This window comes from Ictidomys tridecemlineatus, chromosome 5 (assembly GCF_052094955.1).
Source record: "Ictidomys tridecemlineatus isolate mIctTri1 chromosome 5, mIctTri1.hap1, whole genome shotgun sequence".
NCBI lineage: Eukaryota > Metazoa > Chordata > Mammalia > Rodentia > Sciuridae > Ictidomys > Ictidomys tridecemlineatus.
Window position 1 is genome coordinate 200,245,790 of NC_135481.1, and position 20,585 is coordinate 200,266,374.

A 20,585-nucleotide genomic window follows, 5' to 3' on the forward strand; every position below is an offset into this window, starting at 1 on the left:
TGGGATTATAGGTGTGCACCATTGTACCTATGCTTTGATAGAATAATTTATATTTTAATTCCATAGAACAGATCCAATAAATGGATTTCTCTTAAGTGTAGTAGAAGGCCATTTCTGCATCAAAATCCTCTCTAAGGCCTGCTGCTCCGCAGGTTGTAGGAGGATGAGTGTAGCTCTGTCTGAGTCATGAACTTCTGTTGATGATTCATGCTTTGGACTGTGTTTCCAGAGGAAGCTGGCAGAGGTCACAGAGGAAGAGTGGCTAAGCATCCCAGAAGTTGGTGATGCAAGAAACAAACGCCAACGGAATCCACGTTATGAGAAGCTGACCCCTGTTCCTGATAGTTTTTTTGCAAAGCATTTACAGACTGGGGAAAACCATACTTCTGTGGATCCCCGGCAAACTGTGAGCATCTGAAAAGAAGGCAAATGGGGCTCTGGGGTTTGGACAGGTCAGGTGGGAGCAATGGGTTGAGTGTGCCTGCAGCTCAGTAGTTGTGCTATGGCTGAGTCTGCACAGATGGGCCTATTAGCTCCTGTGGGACTATTTCAGGGAAGATGAAGTTCACATGAAAGTGCAAACCAGTGTTTTATCCTTTACCTTCCAGCAATTTGGGGGTCTGAACACGCCATACCCAGGTGGACTGAACACTCCATACCCAGGTGGGATGACCCCAGGACTGATGACGCCAGGCACAGGTGAGCTGGACATGAGGAAGATTGGCCAAGCAAGGAACACCCTGATGGACATGAGGCTGAGCCAGGTGAGTGGCCCTGGGTGTTTTCCTATGAACATCTTGTTACCCGATTATAAAGCTATTATGATTGTTTTAAAAACCCAACAAGGGGCTGGGGCTGGGGTTCAGTGGTAGAGTGCTTGCCTCACATATTTGAGGCACTGGGTTTGCTCCTTGGCACCACATAAAAATAAGTAAATAAAGTAAAGGTATTGTGTCCATCTATAACTAAAACATAAATTTAAAAAAAAGATATTTAAAAATGTATGTTATTTAAACAAACAAACCCAACAAGGCCAGGCACAGTGAGACCCTGTCTCAAAATAAAAAGGGCTGGGGATGTAGCTCAGTGGTAGAGCACCCCTGGGTTCAATCCCCAGTACCAAAAGGAAAAGAAAAAAGTAAAGAGTCTTTTTTCTGTTACAAAAATAGATAGAATTCTGTGTTCAGGTGAGGACTGCGTGTACCTATAGTCCAGGCAAGCACAGTGCACCCAGGGCCGCATCCAAAGGGCCAGACCTATGTGACATTGCCTACCATCCTCTTCCATTCTGGACCTAGGGCCATCCGTATTTCACTAAATTGCCACCTGGCTCTAAAGTGAATGGGCACGCCACTCTAGAGACTACTGGGTGCTGGACCTAGTGCAGTAGGGATCCCTTTTTGGTTCTGAAACCGCACATTAAAAACCCCGAAGGGAAATGTTTCAGATTTGTTTATGGTGAAATTCAGAATTTTTGCATAATGGAAAACACCGTAAAGTCAACAAAAGACCCAGTAAACTAGGAGAAATAATCATACGTATGAAAACCAGTTTCAGGGGCTGAGGCTGTAGTTCAGTGGTAAAGTGCTTACCTCGCATGTGTGAGGCACTGGGTTTGATTCTCAGCACCACATAAAAAAATAAAGACAGTATATGTGTTCATCTACAACTCAATAAATACTTAAGAAACATAAAAGATTTAAAAAAAGAAAACCATTTGCATCTGGGTGCAGTGGCACACGCCTGTGATCCAGTGGCTTGGGAGGCTGAGGCAAGAGGAATCACAACTTCAAAGCTAGCTTCTGCAACTTAGCAAGACCCTAAGCAATTTAGTGAAACCCTGTCTCTAAAAATATACAAAGGGTTGGAGATGTGGCTAAGTGGTTGAGTGCCCTTGGGTTCAATCCTCGGTACCAAAAAAAAAAAAAAATCAGTTTCAGAGTGATGTGTATAATCTTCCATTTGTGTTTGGAGAATCACGTGTGAATATTTCACAAACTTCAAAAAAAATTCCAAGTTAGGTAGGTGGTTCATACCTGTAATCCCAGCAGCTCAGGAGAATCCCAGTGGCCTCTGTAGGCTGAGACAGGAGGATTGTGAGTTTAAGGCCAGCCTTAGCAACTTAGTGAGACCCTAAGCAACTTAGCAGGACCCCATCTCAAATTAAAAAATTAAAAGCTCAGTGGTTAAGAGCCCCTGGGGTTCAATTTCTGGTACTAAAACCCAAACCAAACCTTGCAATCACCAATCTTTTTTGATTTCTGGGTTTCGCTCCTTATTGGTTCTTTTTTTTTTTTTTTTTTTTTTTGGTACTGGGAATTGAACTCAGGGGCACTCAACCACTGAGCCACATCCCCAACTCTATTTTGTATTTTATTTAGAGACAGAGTTTCACTGAATTACTTAGTGCCTCATTTTTGCTGAGGCTGACTTTGAATTTGTAATCCTCCTATATCAGCCTCCCTAGCCTCTGGGATTACAGGTGTGTGCCACTGCTCCCAGCCATTCTTTTTTTTGAGATAAATATCCCAGGTTTTTTTTTTTTTTTTAAATATCTTTATTTATTTATTTTTTTTAGAGAGAGAGAGAGAGAAAGAATTTTAATTTTTTTTTCCTTTTAAGTTTTCAGCAGACACAACATCTTTCTTTGTATGTGGTGCTGAGGATCGAACCCAGGCCACACGCATGCCAGGCGAGCGCGAGCATGCTACTGCTTGAGCCACATCCCCAGCCCCTTAATATCTTTATTTTTATGTGGTGCTAAGGGTGGAACCCAGGGCCTCATACCTGCAAGGCAAGCGCTCTACCAATGAGCTATAGCCCTAGCCTTACTCCTAGCCATTTTTAATGTGTCTTTTCCATGTAGAAAAAGTTCATCATCACAAATTGTCATCTGAAATAATGTTATTTTCCTCTTTTCGTGACTCCCCACTGGGTCAGGGCTCTTGGTAGGACTTGTTCCAGGGGCCCTTTGAGCATTTGTTCTGCATGTGCCTGGTTGCGTCCAGCTAATTTTCTGCTTGTCTTGTATTGCAGGTGTCTGATTCAGTGAGTGGACAGACTGTTGTGGACCCTAAAGGCTATCTGACGGATCTCAACTCCATGATCCCCACCCATGGCGGGGATATCAAGTGAGTGATGTGCAGAGTTGGTCATTTGGGAAGGGAACTCCTGTTGCTTAGAATGTTTTAAGGTTTTTTTTTTTTTTTTTTTTTTTTGTCAATATGCAGTCAAAATATGGGATAGATGTTCTAAGAAATGATATAGTTTGGTTTTTCTTTTAAAGTATATATTTTCCATTTGAGTGGGTGTGTTAAGTGTTTTATACATATCATTCAAAGTCAGTGCCTTAGCTGAGCTAGAAAGTGGTTTTTGATGTTCAGAATTATCTGCATGGACGTTAAACAGGCTTGGAGTAGTGCTGTCGGGAATTTTGGTTGGTTTGCATTGCTGAGTCGATTGCTTAGTACATTGTGACATAGACACTTTCTTCTTGGTCTTGGGTGCTCCCCGGGCAGTGTGGCTCAGTACTGCATTTTTGCTCTCAACAGTGACATCAAGAAGGCACGACTGCTCCTCAAGTCTGTTCGGGAGACGAACCCTCATCACCCGCCAGCCTGGATTGCGTCAGCCCGCCTGGAGGAAGTGACTGGGAAGCTACAAGTCGCTCGGAACCTCATCATGAAGGGAACAGAGATGTGCCCCAAGGTGAAGCCCATTGTAGGGTATTTTCCTGGATGGCATCAAGATTGCTACACCTGAGGGACTGTGTGTTTGTCTATACCATGCAGGATACCTATAGGAGTAGACTAAAGCTAGCAAGTCCTTTGCCTTAAGTACAGAGGGTAAGGCGGCTTAGGGGAGGGTGTGGGCTTCTCTGGTTTCCACGTGGAGTGAAGCTGATCCCCTTTCCCTTTAATGGCAGGTAAGAGTGAAACTGGGTAGTTTGTTGTGCCACATGATGTAAAAAACCTAAGGACAATGCTAACACTTAGGAGAATATTAGAGTATGCTAGTGCTTTTTTTTTGGTACTGGTGATTGAACTCAGGGGCACTTGAACACTGAGCCACATCCCCAGGCCTATTTTATATTTGTTTTAGAGACAGGGTCTCACTGAGTTGCTTGTGCCTTGCTTTTGCTGAGACTGGCTTTGAACTTGTGATCCTTTTGCCTCAGCTTCCTGAGCTGCTGGTATTACAGGCGTGCTCCACCACGTGTCTAGCTTGGGTGTTTTTTTTTTTTTTTTTTTCCCCCTGATTCTATGATTGAACCCAGGGACACTTGACCACTGAGCCACATCCCCAGCCTTTTTTGTATTTTGTTTAGAGACAGGGTCTCCCTGAGTTGCTTAGGGCCTCACTAAGTTGCTGAGGCTGGCTTTGAAGTTGTATTCTTCCTAACTCAGCCTCCTGAGTTGCTGGGATTACAGGTGGACGCCTGGACAGTCTTGCATTTTTGAAGGTGGAATGACCAGACAAGCTTAAAAAGTTTTATAAAGTGAGTTTGGGTTGTGGCTCAGGGGTAGAGTGCTCGCCTAGCATGCTTGAGGCACTGAGTTCTATCCTCAACACCACATAAATGCAAAATAAAGATATTGTGTCTACTTAAAACTAAAAAAAAAAAAGTTTCATGAAGCCTTATTGAGTGCCATGTACTTTATTGTGCAGACTGCTAGTGAAAAAGGACCCAAGGGGACTTACCCAAGAATCAGGCACAAATCAGAACTTTCCATCAGATACAGTCTCTGCTTTGTGGGCTAACCCTGCAGAGTGAAATTATACTCTTTTTGAGAAGTGTTGTTGCACGTGTCTTTTGTTAGACATGTGGCAGCCATGTTTCTATGCCTTGGTGTTGCAGGGAGAGTCCTGGTGTAGGTGTGCGTGGCCAAGCTGACTGATTAAATATGTGCCCCAAGTACCTACTGCTCTACTGTGGCTCCCAGTCTGTACATGCCCTCACTGCTTTTTTTTTTTTCCTGCCCCAGAGTGAAGATGTCTGGCTAGAAGCAGCCAGGTTGCAGCCGGGGGACACAGCCAAGGCTGTGGTGGCCCAAGCTGTCCGCCATCTCCCACAGTCTGTCAGGATCTACATCAGAGCTGCAGAGCTGGAAACAGACATTCGAGCAAAGAAGCGGGTTCTTCGGAAAGGTGAGCCTCCCTTGGGTAAGGACAAAGCCTCCCTTAGAGGGCCCTCTGGTCTCTGCGTCCCTACAAGACGTATGGCTTCCATAGTCAGTGTCCCTACTTCCCCTCCATGGTCCCTGTGCCCTATAGGAGATGTCCCCATGGTCTCTGTCCTCTACAAGAGGTGTCCCTGTGGTTTTCATCCCAAGGTGGAGCTGTGCTTTCTTGACTCCTGGTACTCTGCTCCTTGGCCCAGGATGTTTAGTGTAGTTTTATTTTTATCTTTTTTGGCTAAGGCTATGCTGAGAGTAAGGAGCTGCTGACGTTTGCCAAGCTTTTTCCTAGCTGGATTGCCTCTGCTCTTGGACCCTCCATAGGGGAGGGATACCAAGGTGTGAAGTGCCCACCGTGACGGAGGCTTGGTTGGAACGCTTGGTTGGAATGCTTGGTTTCCTCCAGCACATAAGCTGGGCAGTCTGTCCTCCAGATACTCTTCATCTTCCAGATGAGGGCACTGTGTTCCAGATCTCCTTGAGGCCTCTGGAGGCTGGATGGGTTGCCTGTGGGAAGGACTGTGCTGTGCTAGGGTGAGGAGTGCTTGGTGTAAGTCTGAGCTGACTGCATGGTCTACCCGCAGTGATGGCGTTCCTCCCTGCGTGGATCAGGCTGTGCCTCAGGCTCCTGGAAGGTGGCCTTTGTTGGCAGCTTATATGATGCTCATCACTGGGAATTCATGAAAGGAGCACTCTTGCTCCCTCTACCAAGGCTTCTCCCACCACCACATTTTTTTTTTTTTTTTTTGTACCAGGGATTGAACTCAGGAGCACTTAACAACTGAGTCACATCCCCAGCCTTGTTTTGTATTTTATTTAGAGACAGGATCTCACTGAGTTGCTTAGTGCTTCACTGCATACATTTTTATTGGTGCATTATAGTTGTACATCGTGGTGAGACTTGTTGTTACATTTTTGAACATGCATACCATATAAAATATAATTTGGCCAATTTCACTCCGAGTACTTGCCCCCTTCCCCTTGGTCCCTTTCCTCTGCTGATCTGCTTTTGATTTTCATGAGATCTGCCCCCAACTTCTTTTTCTTTTTTCTTTCTAGTTTCTATGTGAGAGAAAGCATAGGACCCTTGACCTTCTGAGTTTGACTTCTTTTGCTTAACATAATGGTTTCTAGTTCTAAACATTTTCCCGTAAATGGCATAATTTTGTTTTTCTTTATGGCTGAATAAAATTCCACTGTGTATATGCTCCTTTTTCTTTATTTATTCAGCCAGTGATGGACACCTAGGCTGGTTCCATATTTGGCTATTGTGAATTGTTCTGCTACAAAAATGGGTATGCATGTTTCACTGTAGTAAGATGACTTTAATTCTTCAGGGTAAATACTGAGGAGTGGGTCATATTATGGATCCATGCCTACTCTTTTGAGGAACCTCCATGTTGATTTAATAGTAGTTGTACTAGTTTACAATCTCACCAATGGTGTAAAAGTGTTCTTTTTCTCCACATCCTCTCCAGCATTTATTATTGTTTGTGTTCTTTTTTTTTTTTTTTTTGCTTAATATTTGTCTTTTTTTTTTTTGGTACTGGGGATTGAACCCCAGGAGTGCTTAACCACTGGGCCACATCCTCAGCCCCTTTAAAAAAATTTTATTTTTAGTTGTAGATGGACACAATACCTCTATTTTATTTATTTATATGTGGTGCTGAGGATCAAACCCGCTGCTCACACATGTTAGGTGAGCACTCTACCACTGAGCCATAACCTCAGTCCTCCCCAGCCCCTTTTTATATTTTATTTTGAGACAGGGTCTAGCTGAGTTGCTCAGTGCCTCACTAAGTTGCTGAAGCTGTCTTTGAACTCACAGTCTTCCTACCTCAGCCTCCTGAGTCACTGGGATTACAGGCATGTGCTACCATGCCTGGCTTATTATTTGTATTCTTTTTTTTTTTTTTTTTTTTTTTTTTGTGGCGCTGGGGATTGAACCCAGGGCCTTGTGCAAGCACTCTGCCAACTGAGCTACATCCCCAGCCCCTTATTATTTGTATTCTTGGCTGCCATTCTGCCTCATGTGAGATGAAATCTCAGGGAAGTTTTGATTTCCATTTCCCTAATTGCTAATGATGTTGAACATTTTTTCATGTATTTTTTTGCCATTTATGTTTCTTTTGAGAAATGTCCATTTAATTCATTTCCCTATTTATTAATTGGATTATTTGATTTTTTTATATAAATTTTTGAGTTCTTCATATATTGTAGATATTAATCTTCTGTCAGAACAGTAATAAGCAAAGATTTTATCCAATCTGTATGTTCTCTGTTAATATTCTTAATTATTTTCTTTGCTGTGCAGAAGCTTTTTAATTTGATGCCATTCCATTTATTAACTTCTGGCATTATTTCCTGAGCTTTAGGGGTCTTATTAAGAAAGTTATTGTGCTTGTGTATTGGGAGTGTTGACCCTACATTTTCTTGTAAGAGTTGCATAGTTTCTGGTCTAGTTCCAAGGTCTTTGATCCATTTTGGGGTTGGTTTTGTGCGTGTTGAGTGAAAAGGACTCAGTTTCATTCTTCTACATATGGATAACCAGTTTTCCCAGCACCATTGGTTATAAAGACTATCTTTTCTCCAGTGTATGTCTTTGGCAACTTTATCAAGGATCAGATGACTATCTGTGAGTTTGTCTGTATCTTCTCTTCTGTACGTCTCATCTACATGTCTGTTTTTATGCCAGAACCATGCAGTTTTTGTTTCAGTAGCTCTGTAGTATAATTTGATGTCAGGTGTTGTGATGCCTCTAGCTTTGCTTTTTTGGCTTGAATTTGCTTTGGCTATCTCCACCAGACCTTATAGTCCATGCTGCCTACCTGCCTGTCTTCTTTCTATCTTTTTTCTGTACTAGGTATGGAACTCAGGGCCTAATATGTGCTAGGTAAGTGTTCTACCATTGAGCTACATCCCCAATTCTTTTTATTTTGAAGCGGGTCATACTAAGTTGTCCAGGCTGGCCTCAAACTTGCCATCTTCCTGCCTCAACCTCTTGAGTAACAGGGATTACAGGCGTGTGCCACCGTGCTGCACCGTGCTGTGTAGGTGTCTTGTTCTGCCTGTACTTAGTCTAGGTGCAGTTGAGTCTGTCTTGCTCTCCATTTTCAGATGTGTATTTGAAGGAGAATCAGAGATGTCTTAGGACTGTGTGCTGATAGGTATGTGCAAGGGCTTTTGGGTGGGACATCCCTTATCTAACATGTGTAGTCTTCGCCCTCTTACTGTCTACTGTATGTGACTTCTATATCCTAGTTCTCCCTGAGTATGTGACTTGTGCATTCCAGCATGTTTCCTGTTGGGTCTCGTGGTCTATTTTCTTATGTGTAATGCTTAGCCTGTCTTAATAAGGCCAAGAGCAAAAAGTTAACACTGTCTTCAACTTCTTGTCTGTTTCAGCCAGGAAAATAGTTCTTTGATGAAAAGTACATTAAGTGCTGGATAATTAGTGTTATTTATTTAGGAAAACTTTTACTGAATATCCCCTTCCAGTCTGATGAGGGTCACAGATATGTTTTTAGTCACTCCCTGTTCACCACCAGATCACCTGGATGATGCCATCCCATTTCTGGTTGGCTTCAGATCTAAAAGGGGAGAGTGTTCATGGAGATGAGACCTGAGGAAGAGTGTTGGGGATTGTGGAGGGATTGCCTCTCTAGGGTCCTCTTGGGAGGGGCCTTCCGGCTCTGCTCACTTAGACAGATGCTGCACCAGAGTGAAGGAGCTTCAGATCACCAGGTTGGCCGTTGCTGCTTCTCCCTGGTCCTGGTCCTGGCTGGCCCCTTCTCTTGGAGAGTTTCTGAAAACAGCATACTTTATCTGGGGTAACTACAGCAGAGCCCAGAGCTGCTGCACTGAATTGTTGGTGAGCTTTTAAGACAGGTACCACTAAACGAGCTCTGCAGTGAAAGGGAGGTGACTGCCACTGCACTAGTGTTTTAGGACCGTAGTCTTTTACTTGGAGAACAACAGTTTTAGTTTCTGGTCTGAGACAAGAGGATGCTGAATAACTTTGGGCATTTGGGTGACTTCCAAGTTTAACGTCTTCCATCTGTGAAAAGAGGGTTGTCAGAATCAGAAGAGGTGTTGTGGCCTGTGAGTCCTTTGGTCAAGTGGGTGTCCAGTGAGCAGTGCCCTGGAGGGGTCATATGGCCACGGGATGGGAGGTTCCGTTGGCCACTGTGTGGTCATATCTTTTTAAAAAAATATTTATTTTTTAGTTGTAGTTGGACACAATACCTTTATTTTGTTTGTTTATTTTTATGTGGTGCTGAGGATTGGACCCAGGGCCTTGCACATGTTAGGCAAGCTCTCTTACCGCTGAGCCACAACCCCAGCCCATGTGGTCATATTTTCATATTCAGAATGCTTTTCCATTTCTGGCCCACTCGTGGTGTGTGGCTTCATCACCTGGGCCGACTGCACTACAGTGTTTCACATGCTGCTGCTGCGTCAGGCTTCTGTGGGGTAGTCTTAGCTTGTGGAGGTATTTAACCTAGGAGCCCTATGAAGAACTGAGTTGTTCAGCGGGGATTGGTCTTAGCAGCTCCTGTGGATTGCTCGTGAACCCCTGATAAAAGGTGCTGGGATTGTCACACCCCCTCTAGGTGAAGTCAGGGACTCCACAGTTCAGTCCCACCAGGATGCCCTGTTCTTGAATGTGGAATGGTGAAGTCTGGAGTCAGGAGTGGTGACACTTGTGTGTACATCCAGTGACTTTGGAGGCTGAGGCAGGAGGATGGTAAGTGTGAGGCTAGCCTGGGTAACTTAGATACTGTGTCAAAGTAAAAAGAGCTGGTGGTGTAACTTAGTGGTAGAGCACCCCCAGCCCAGTCTCCAGCATCCCCTCCCACCCACACACAGGGAGAGGTAGTTAGTGTGTAGGCAGCCTTCCCTTCTGTGGAGAATCCTTTTATGCCACCTGCTGGAGGTAGGACTTCCTCCTCCTTTCGCTCCGCTGTGCCTGGCTGAGTGCTGTGCCTACAGAGGTGACCCAGACTTTGCTTCCAGCAAGTCTGCATCTGTGCTGGTTTTGCCTGTTCTGGCCACTGTAGTCCCATTAACTTTTTTTGAGGGGGTGGGTGGGTACAAGGGATTGAACTCGGGGGCACCTGACCACTGAATCATATCCCCAGCCCTCTTTTGTATTTTATTCGAGACAGGGTCTCACTGAATTGTTTAGCGCCTCACTAATTTGCTGAGGCTGGCTTTGAACTCACTATCTTCCTGCCTGTGCCTCCTGAGCTGCTGGGATTATAGGGGTGCGCCACCGCACCCAGCCCTCTCATTAACTTTTATACCTAGAAATACTAAACCGAGACTCAGGACCTTCTAGACCTTAGACATGATCTCCCAGTGAATTGGGGCAGCTTGGTTTCCCCCTGGGAATCAAGGATGGTGTATGAAGAAACCAGAGAGACGGTGGAGCTGTGGCCATGTGCCTGGTTAGCACCTCCTGCCTTGGGATGAGGCTTCTGACAGCTGGTGCACAGGGTGGAAGTGGGATTCAGGGCCTCGGGAGCTGTGCAGGCAACACTGTGCCTTTGAGACTGGTGTTCTGCTATGTGGCTGGCATCTGTGCACAGGCATACACTGCATCTGATAGTGTTGGGGCCTGGCTTTGGGGAGTTTTTCTTAGTGTTCCTGCTGTTCAGGAGGATTGGCTGCCACCCTAAATAGGAGACTGTGCCCTACAGGAATTAATCAGGGTTGTTTGGTGCCAGTGTACCATGCAGAATCCTATAAACCTCAGGGCTTTTTCTTTCTTAGTTCCCAAAGCTGCAAGTATGGGCCAAGGAAGGCAGATGATTGAGCAGCCCCAGTTATGGGCAGTGTCATTCTGTGGCTTAGGCAGCTTAGAAGTGCTGTACCTGCCTTTGGACCACCCCTGTCTCCTTCTTTCCATTTTACCTGATGAGGCCACTGCCACATCCACCCAGCCTTGAGGCTTGGTCTACAGGTAACACTGAGTTCATGGTGAGAGTGTTTTCTGGTCACTTCATGCCCCTTAATCATATGCTTGCTGCTCACCAGGGCTGCTTCCTTCAGCAGGACAACAGGCGTTTGCGGGAGGGCAAGGCTTTTCTTCCCAGAGGCTAGCAGAGTCAAGTGCTGTTGAGTCTCTGGGTTTGGAAGATCCTGTGCCTGCTGAGCTGTCTGTTGCTTTAGGCCCACCACACCAAGAGCCTGGATGATGGGGAACTAGGTAGAAGGTCACTCTGAGATGGCCCAGTGCAGGGCTAGGGCCTGGGGCCTGAATGCCATCTTCCATGACCATAATAGGTGCTGTGAAAGGAGCAGCTGAGTTTCATCATGTAAGAGGTGTTTCAGTGTACCCCAGACCACAGGACCCTGCAAAATTCCCGTTGGAGTGGGTCCTTGGGGTTTGTGGGGTATGTTGCTCTGCTACCTCCAGGGCCTGTACATCTCAGGTGCATGCTGCTGCTTGCTTATTGGGTCTAGTCAGCATGGCAAAGTCCACACAGGAACTGGTGTGTGTGCTGTGAAGCAGACTGGTCTGCTTGGCTGTGTGGGCCTCGCAGGTACTTACAGGGTCAAAACTCTGGCTCCTTAGACTTGGGAGAGCACCTGCTGCCACTAGTGAGTGGGCTCAGAGTGGGTTTGTCCAGTTCTCCAGATGGCGCCAATGTCATGTAAGAAGTTTTGTGGGTCTGCGTATTCTGCAATATTAAATTTAAGTCTGTTTTCAGCAAGAAGGGCCCATGAGTTTACAGGAAAGAAGATACTCTCAGGGCGTCCTTGGAAGCATTCTGGTTTCCCAAGTCCTGTCTGGGCTGACTGGGGCTCAGATTTCCGCCTGTGCCCTTGAGATGGAGCTCTGTTTCTGCTCTAGCCTCTGGGCTTTTGGGGAACAGTGTCTGAAGAGAGGGTCCTGCTTCCTGCAACAGACTGGAGGCTCCTAGAAGGCTCCGTTCCCCTCCCTGGTGTTGCTCAGGTCCTTCTCAAAGTCACAGTGGGTGGAGCTGCAGAGTGCCCTGTGTTCTTACAGTTAATGCCCAAGCTGCCCTAGCACGTGCACAGCCTCCCAGGGGGGTTCTGTTTTCTGTGATATCTGTTTGCTCATCACAACCTGCCCAGGCAGTCCTTTCTCATGGAGGATGGTGGTTGCCTTCTCTGTATGCAGGGGGTTTTTTTGCTTTTTTTAAAATAGTGCTGGGGAGTCTAACTCAGGCTTTGTATATACTTGATAAGTGTTTTATCACTAAGCTACATCCCCAGGCCCTGCAATTTGCTTTTTTTATTTGTACTGGGGATTGAACTCTGGGGCACTTGACCACTGAGTCACATCCCTAGCCCTTTTTTTCTTTTTTTTTTTGCATTTTATTTAGAGACAGGGTCTTACTGAGTTGCTTAACCTCTTGCTTTTTTGCTGAGGCTGGCTTTGAACGCATGATTCTCTTGTCTCAGCCTCTCGAGTGGCTGGGATTACAGGCATACGCCTGGCTGGAATTTGCTTTTTTTTAAATTAATTTATTTATTTTTAGTTGTAGTTGAATATAAAACCTTTATATGTGGTGCTGAGGATTGAACCCAGGGCCTCGCACGTGCTAGGTGAATGCTGTACTGCTGAGCCATAAACCCAGCTCTGCAATTTGCTTTTTAATGCTGGTTTCCAATGTCCAAGAAGCATGGACCTTGTGGTGTGGTCTGTGCCACCTGCTACTCTAATAAACATCCACGTGGCCCTTATAGAACAAACCCTAGGTTTTATGCACGTTCCTCTAAAAAGTGAAGGCATGTTTTACAGTCAGAGTACCATGCTACTTCTGAGTCATAACAACATAACAGTAATAATTTATTGTCTCATTCAGTGTCCACAGTGCTCAAATTTTCCACATGTCAATACATGCCACAGGCACACACACACACCATAGGTGTGAATCAGGACTGAGTGGCGCCTTTGAATGATGTGTCCTTTCTAGGTGGGTGTCTGGCTTTTCCTGTGGATTCTGCTCACTTCATGAGGCTAAGTGTGGATCTGTCATTTCTTGAGACTTCTTGAAATCAGGAGGTACATTTGGAGAATGTACCTCCTGATTTCAAGAATTGAGCTTGATTTTTCCCCCTCTGTCCTGCTTTGTAAAAAGTGTTAGAGTGCATCAGGAAACACTCAGGCCCTCTGCTCCTCTTGACAGGTGAGATGTCCAATAGCTGAGTGTCCTTCCTGAAGCTCTTCACAGCCATTGGGCTCCTGCTTTGAGCAGCAATTGACAAGTGCCTGTGCCCATTAGGTCATGAGAGTGTACACAGTGGTGATAGTACAGCTCTCCTACTGTTTTTTTTTTTTTTTTTTTTGGCAGGGAAGGGGTACCCAGGACTAAACTCAGGGGCACTTGACCACTGAGCCACTTCTCCAGCCCTATTTTGTATTTCATTTAGAGATAGGGTCTCACTGAGTTACTTAGTGCCTCGCTTTTGCTGAGGCTGGCTTTGAATTCACCATCCTCCTTCCTCAGGCTCCTGAGCCTCTGGGATTATAGGCATGGGCCACCATGCCTGGCTCTCCTACTGGTTTTGATTGTATTTTCAGAAGTATTCCAAAGAGAACTTCTATCAGTATTGTTTACTCTGAGTTTATTCAAGAAAGAATAGGTGCTGAATTTGTTCTTTTTGTTTGCTAGCTTTCAGAATAACCAGTGGCTCTCCAAGATGACTGGGAAATTTGTTCATTTTCTAAAGATTTAAAATCAGGGTGTGTGTGTGTGTGTGTGTGTGTGTGTGTGTGTGTGTGTGTGTGTGTGTTTTGCTGGGAATAGAAGACAGGGCCTCATATACTAGGCAACTGCTCTGCCGAGCCACATCCTCAGCCATTTTATTTAATTTTGAGACAGGTTCTCACAACTTGCCCAGGCTAGTCATGAACTCAGGTTCCTTCTGCTCAGCCTCCCGAGTAGCTTGGACCTTAGGACCTTAGTGCAGCGGTGCCTGAATAATGGCCGATTTTTTTTTTTTTTTTTTTTTTTAGCATTGTTGTATTTCATGGGTCTGAGTAGCACTTTAGCACTGCTCTAAGCTCTTGCACATTGCCTGTCATGTTGAGCATTTGAATAATACTGCAGTTTGATAGTGGTCCCTTATCCATGATGTCACTTTCCCTGGCTTAAGTCACCCATATGGTCAACTATGGCCCAAAAATATAAATATAAAATTCCAGAAATAAGTAGTTTATTGGTTTTGAGTTGCTTCATTAGCGGTGTGACTTAATCACATGCTTTCCTGCCTGGGACAGCATTCCTTCCCCTGTCTAGCCTCTAGTGTTCCAACTGTGTATCTGGCCTACTTGTTTGCTACTTAGTTATCACCAGGGCCTGCTGCATATTATTGCAGAGCTTACAATTGGGTATGGTGCTGTCCACATTTTCAGGTATTCGTTGTGGTCTTAGACTGTGGCTCACAAGTGTACATGTGTCAGCTGTGTTCCTAGTGACCTTCAGAGTATCCCATCTTTATCCTATACGTTGTTTTATTTTGCTCTTGATTTTTTTTCCCTCTTGTTTTAAAGTTGCATGACTTTTGTTTTAAGGGAAAATGTGATTCTAAGGTCTTTCTGATGCTAGGCATTTTTTGAATTTTTTAACATTGTTTTTAAGCAAGTAAGGTGTGCCATCTGTGGTTCTCCCAAATGCTCCCGTGCCCTGCCAAGATGTAGGCATTGCCTCCCCCACCAGGTCTACAGACTGTCCCGGCTTACTGCCTCATCTCTAGCAGCCACTCTTCTTTATTTTTTTGATACCAGGGATTGAACCCAGGGGCACATATCTGCTGAATCACACCCCCAGCCTTTTAAAATTATTTTTATTTAGAGACAGGGTCTTGCTGAGTTGCTTAGCGCCTCACTGTTGCTGAGGCTGGCTTTGAACTTGCTATTCCCCTGGCTCAGCTTCCCAAGCTGTAGGTGTGGGCCAGTGTACCCAGTGTAGCCATCCTTCTGACACCTACCACCATGACCAGTTCCACCTGTGCTCATCGTCATTGCAAGTGGGGCCTACTGGTGTCGCTGCCCTAGTACTGGCTAGCATGTTGTTGAGGTTCATTCTTCCTCCTATGTCCTTAGTCCTGCCAGTGTGACCAGTGCTTTTGATTACTCCCTTGCTTTCTGAGGTACTCAGGTGCTCTATTTGTCTTGTGACCTGACTTGGCTGAGATCTGTAGCCCTTGGCTGTGACCAGGGGAGTTCAGCTCTTGCTGGAAGCAGCATGCTCCTGCATGAACCTCTTGTTTTTGTTTCCCCTTTCTGTGACCTGCTTTCGTGTTTGCCTTTCCCAGCCCTTGAACATGTTCCAAACTCTGTTCGCTTATGGAAAGCGGCTGTTGAACTGGAAGAGCCAGAAGATGCTAGGATCATGCTCAGCCGAGCTGTAGAGTGCTGCCCCACCAGTGTAGAGGTAAGTGTGCTGGGCTCAGGAAGACCAAAGCCTTTCAGTGTCTGCAGCAACCCACAAAGAGCAAGGTCTCACCTGGGCTCTGATTTCTGGTGTAGAAGGCAGGGTGAAACCCAGCTTCTTTGCACAGCTGCCAGGCAGGGTGGTAGGTGGCTTCAGTTAGACATATGCTGATAGAACTGCAGAGCAGGAGTGGGTGCATGAATTGGGGAATGGCATGCAGAACTAAATCTTTGCTCACCCCAGACCACTGTAGAAAATTGCACTGGGCACTCTTTCAGGGATATTACTTCTAATGCCCCTCAGAGTTTATAGGTGGGAACTGAAGGGTGGCAGGTATGCAAAGCAGTGTGCTGTTCTGCCAGCCCCTCGTGGCTCAGCTCCTCACCTCATGGCTGGTGGGGTTTCTTTAGTTGAAGCATTGCAATTCACAGCATTCTGTGCAGTGATTTTTGTCTTGGTTTTATGATATCCAGTATGTCTTTAATTATTCTAAGGGACATTGTGAAATTCTCCAATTAATCTTATTTTATTGACATAAAAATAAATAGAGCCCATACACATTTTGGGATGGAGTGATGCAGAATTAACAGATCTAGGATGAGAATTCCAGAAGGCTGAGCAGCCATCTCTTCTCCAACCCACCCTGCTCACCCACTGCCCCACCATCTGATGTCAGGCTGACATACTCTATACATTTATCCAGGGCTTAGGACCTCTGATCAAGAGTGCCATCAACTTTTCGTGTACTAGTCGCTGAGTCAGAAGCACAACCAAATGGTCAATTGATGAGAAATGTTGCTGTAAACATTTTCTGGGCTCTTGTTTAAATGGTCCTTAAAGATTTTTTTCCCCCCTCAATAGTAGGGATTGAACCCAGGGTCTTGCACATGCTAGGCAAATGATCTTCCACTGAGCTGCATCCCCATCCCTTTGAAAATTTTTATTCTGAGTCAAGATCTCACCAACTTTCTCAAGCTGGTCTCCTACCTTGGCCTCCCAGGTAGCTGAGATTGCAGGCATCTGCCAGTGTGCCCATTTTAGTTTTGAGAAAGCAGGTGCTATGGGGTCCTGGAAGTTGTCTTATCCCAAGTCTGGAGGGTAATGCTCCATGCTAGTGGCTGTCAGCATACCGTCCTCTTTCTGATATCCTCTCTAGCTCTGGCTTGCTCTCGCGAGGCTGGAGACTTATGAAAATGCCCGCAAGGTCTTAAACAAAGCACGGGAGAACATTCCTACAGACCGGCACATCTGGATCACAGCTGCCAAGCTTGAGGAGGCCAATGGGAACACGCAAATGGTGGAGAAGATCATTGACCGAGCCATCACCTCACTGCGGGCCAATGGTGTAGAGATCAACCGTGAGCAGTGGATCCAGGTAGGCTACCCTGTGTCCTGTGTTCACATGAAAGCAGATGTGCTCCTCAAGCTGAGGCCTCACATAGGGTAGAGGATGTTCCACTTGACTGAAGACTTGGGGCTGGAGAATCCTCTGAAGCTCCTCTAGATCGCCCCTAGGGCGTGGTCTTCTGTTGTCCCCTCCAAGGAGCCACAAGCAAATGAGGCTTCTGCTGTTTGGTTCTACTGAGCAGAAGTGCTTTGTAATGGCCCTGTATCCTAACTCCCCAGAGCCGTGTCCTGCCAGGAGGGCCCTTCTGTGCTGGAAAATGCTCACACTGCTTTATAGCCTGCCTTCTGTGCCACAGGCAAATGGCTATTCACTGGTCATCTGTAACTGGCTGCTGCTCCAGGTGCTCAAGAGTGTGCTATTCCTTTCCTCTCTGAGCTCCTGGGGAGATTGTGTCAACTCTGCCCCAATATGTTCCTAGGTCTCATGACCCTCCTCTCACTCAGCACCTGTCCTTTGTTTCATAGGATGTTATTTGGCCATGTGGCTCCTTTCTCTGTTTGGCAGTTTTATGCGGAGAGGTGTTGAACCTGGACCCTTACTCTTGCTAGGCAAGCACTTTACCACTGAGCCACATCCCCAGGTCTTTTTGAGACAATTGTTAAGTTGTCCAGGCTGATCAGGAACTCATGACCCTCCTGCTTCAGCCTCCAAAGTAGATGGGACTACTGTGTGCTCCTTTCCTTGAGGCCTTGTTACTTTTTTTTTTTTTTTTTTTTTTTTAATTCTGAAATGCAGGGTTGGGGTTATGGCTCAATGGTATTGTGCTTACCTAGCATGTCAAAGCCCTGGGTTCAATCCCCAGCACTGCAAAAAAAAAAAAAAAAAGAAAGAAAGAAAAGCTCAGGTGCAAGACCTCAGATTGTATGCCTCTCTGAACTTAACCCTTCAGCCCAGACTTCTTTGGTCCTGCAACCTTGTTGCTCCTGTTTCTGAGACTTTCTGTGCTTCTCTGTGTGCAGGTCTCCAGCAGGTGTAATTTTCTCCTGTCTGCGTTTAATATTTGTTTAGTGTAGGTCTGCCTACGGAAATTTTTTCTGCTTTTGTGTGTCTGGAAACAGTCTTTATTGCACCTTTGTCTTTGAATGGTATTCATGGTTGGTGTAGAAGTCAGGGTGATACCTTTTTCTCCAGTGCTTCAAGGATGCGTCTCACTGTCTTCTCAGCTATACTATTCCAGTGAGCAATGTGATGTTGTCTTGTTTTGAATTCTGGCAGTGTTTAAGATCTTTTCCATCTGATTTTGATTGTGACAGGCCTTGGTGTAGTGTTCTTCATGTTTCTTGTGCTTGAAGTTCATCAAGCATTTCCCAGATGAAGGTATGATTAATATTGGATAAAATTCACTCTTTTACAGTGTATAAATCAAGCCAGCTGTGGTGGCACATCTCTGATCTTGTGAGAAATAGGAAGTTTGGTGGTCCATTTTCAGAATATAGCATTTAACTTCAGTTGGGTCTAGTTATAACCATTTTAATTATTAGTCCTTACCTTTGTTATTCCAATTTTAAAATTAGCTAATCATGTAGATTGTACCTACCCCTGAGCTCCTCCAAGCAGCACTGTGTCGGGGATAAAAGCTGCCCACAAGGTTCCATTCATGCTCTTCTAGCAGGAGTAAATGCCTTGCCCACCCACTTTCAAGTGTCTGATTTCTTTTTCTTTTTTTGGGGGGTAGGGGTACCAGGTATTGAACTTAGGGGCACATTACCACTAAGCCACATCCCTAGCCCTATTTTGTATTTTAATTTAGAGAGAAGATCTCACCGAGTTGCTTGGCACCTTTTTTGCTGAGGCTGGCTTTGAACTCACAATCTTCTTGTCTCAGCCTCCCAAGCCACTGGGATTATAGGAATGCACCCTACGCCCAGCACATGTCTGATTTCTTGTGACACCTTGGTATTTCTAACAATCCCAGTGACTCAGGTGACTGAGGCAGAAGGACCACAAGTTCAAGGGAAGCCTGGGGGACTTAGTAAGACCCTGTATCAAAATAAGAAAGGTGGTGGGGGTTGTAGCTTAGTGGTAGAGTACTGGCCTAACATGAGTGATTTCCAGCACCCAAAAAAAGGGGGGTTGGGAGCACTGGGGTAGAATGCCCCTGGGTTCAATTCACAGCACCACAAAATAAATAAAGTATACTGTCGGGCAGTTTTTAGTATGTTCCTGGCTTTTCAGCCCTCACTGTGATCTTGATATTCTCCTGTTACTAGTGAAGGGATGCTGTGCCCATCAGCCAGCCATCCCTGATTCCCTGCCCTCCCTAAGCAAGCTCTTTTTTTTCCTCTGAACACTTGGTTTTTTACCTTTTCCCTTTCTACTTTCCTTTCTCTGGAAATTAGAGGTAAATGAAGTATACAGTGTATGGTCTTCTGAAACTCGGCTTTCACTTGGTATGGGACTTCCATATTGTATATAGATGTACTGAAATCTTTTACCTTTTATCTTATTATTATTTTTATTTTTTATAACCAGAGATTGAACCCAGAAGTGCTTAACCACTGAGCTACATCCCCAGCCCTTTATTTTTTGCTTAGAGACAGGTTCTCGTTAAGTTGCTTAGTGTCTTACTAAGTTGCTGAGGCTGGCTTTGAACTTGTGATTCTCCTACCTCGGCCTCCTAAGCTACTGGGATTACAGGCATGTGCTACTGCACCCAGCTCTTTCACCTTTAAAATTTTTACCTTTTTACATTTTTAAATTTGATTGTTTCAGTTGTTATTGTTGTCTGCTGTTTTAGTACTATGTTGTATTGAGTGGTTTTTTTTTTTTTTTTTTTTGAGGGGTGGTATCAGGGATTGAACTCAGGGACACTTGACTGCTGAACCACATCCCCAGCCTTATTTTGTATTTTATTTAGAGACAGGGTCTCACTGAGTTGCTTAGCACCTCACTTTTGCTGAGACTGGCTTTGAACTCACAATCTTCCTATTTCAGGCTCCCAAGCCGCTTGGATTACAGGTGTGCACCACCGTGGTGCTGGGGATTGAACCCAGGGCCTTGGGAATGCTAGGCAAGTGCTTACCACTGAGCCACATTGAAGCCCTAAGTTCTTTATGTATATTCTGGATATAAATCCCTTATCAGATAGATGATATACAAATGCTTTCTCACATTCTGTGTGTTATCTTTTCACTTTGTGATCATGCTTCAGGTGTCATATCAGAATTCTACCCTGACTCAGTGCTGTTAACATTTGCTCCTGGGGGCTAGGGATGTGGCTCAAGCGGTAGCGCGCTCGCCTGGCATGCATGCGGCTCAGGTCGATCCTCAGCACCACATGCCAACAAAGATGTTGTGTCCGCCGAAAACTAAAAAATAAATATTAAAAATTCTCTCTCTCTCTCTCTCCCTCTCTCAAAAAAAAAAACCAAAAAACAAAACAAAACATTTGCTCCTGTATTTTCTGAAGTTTCATTGTTTAGGACTGTGGCTGTTTTTTTTTTTAACCTTTATTTTATTTATTTATTTTTATGTGTGGTGCTGAGGATGGAACCCAGGGCCTGGCACATGCTAGGCAAGCGCTCTACCACTGAGCCACAACCCCAGCCCCAGTGGCTGGTTTTGAGTTAGTGCTTGCACATGATATGA

The 20,585-nt window shown here is 45.2% G+C and overlaps 1 protein-coding gene across 1 annotated transcript in view; it reads left to right on the forward strand.

Annotated features, from left to right (window-relative positions):
- Prpf6 (pre-mRNA processing factor 6) overlaps window positions 1-20,585 on the forward strand; it is a 45,186-nt gene that overhangs the window by 6,408 nt on the left and 18,193 nt on the right. Inside the window, exons 5-11 of the mRNA XM_078052228.1 lie at window positions 230-406; window positions 609-764; window positions 3,037-3,131; window positions 3,552-3,708; window positions 4,986-5,148; window positions 15,471-15,589; window positions 16,746-16,964. Coding sequence (XP_077908354.1) covers window positions 230-406; window positions 609-764; window positions 3,037-3,131; window positions 3,552-3,708; window positions 4,986-5,148; window positions 15,471-15,589; window positions 16,746-16,964 — 1,086 coding nt within the window. The remainder of the gene's footprint in view (window positions 1-229; window positions 407-608; window positions 765-3,036; window positions 3,132-3,551; window positions 3,709-4,985; window positions 5,149-15,470; window positions 15,590-16,745; window positions 16,965-20,585) is intronic.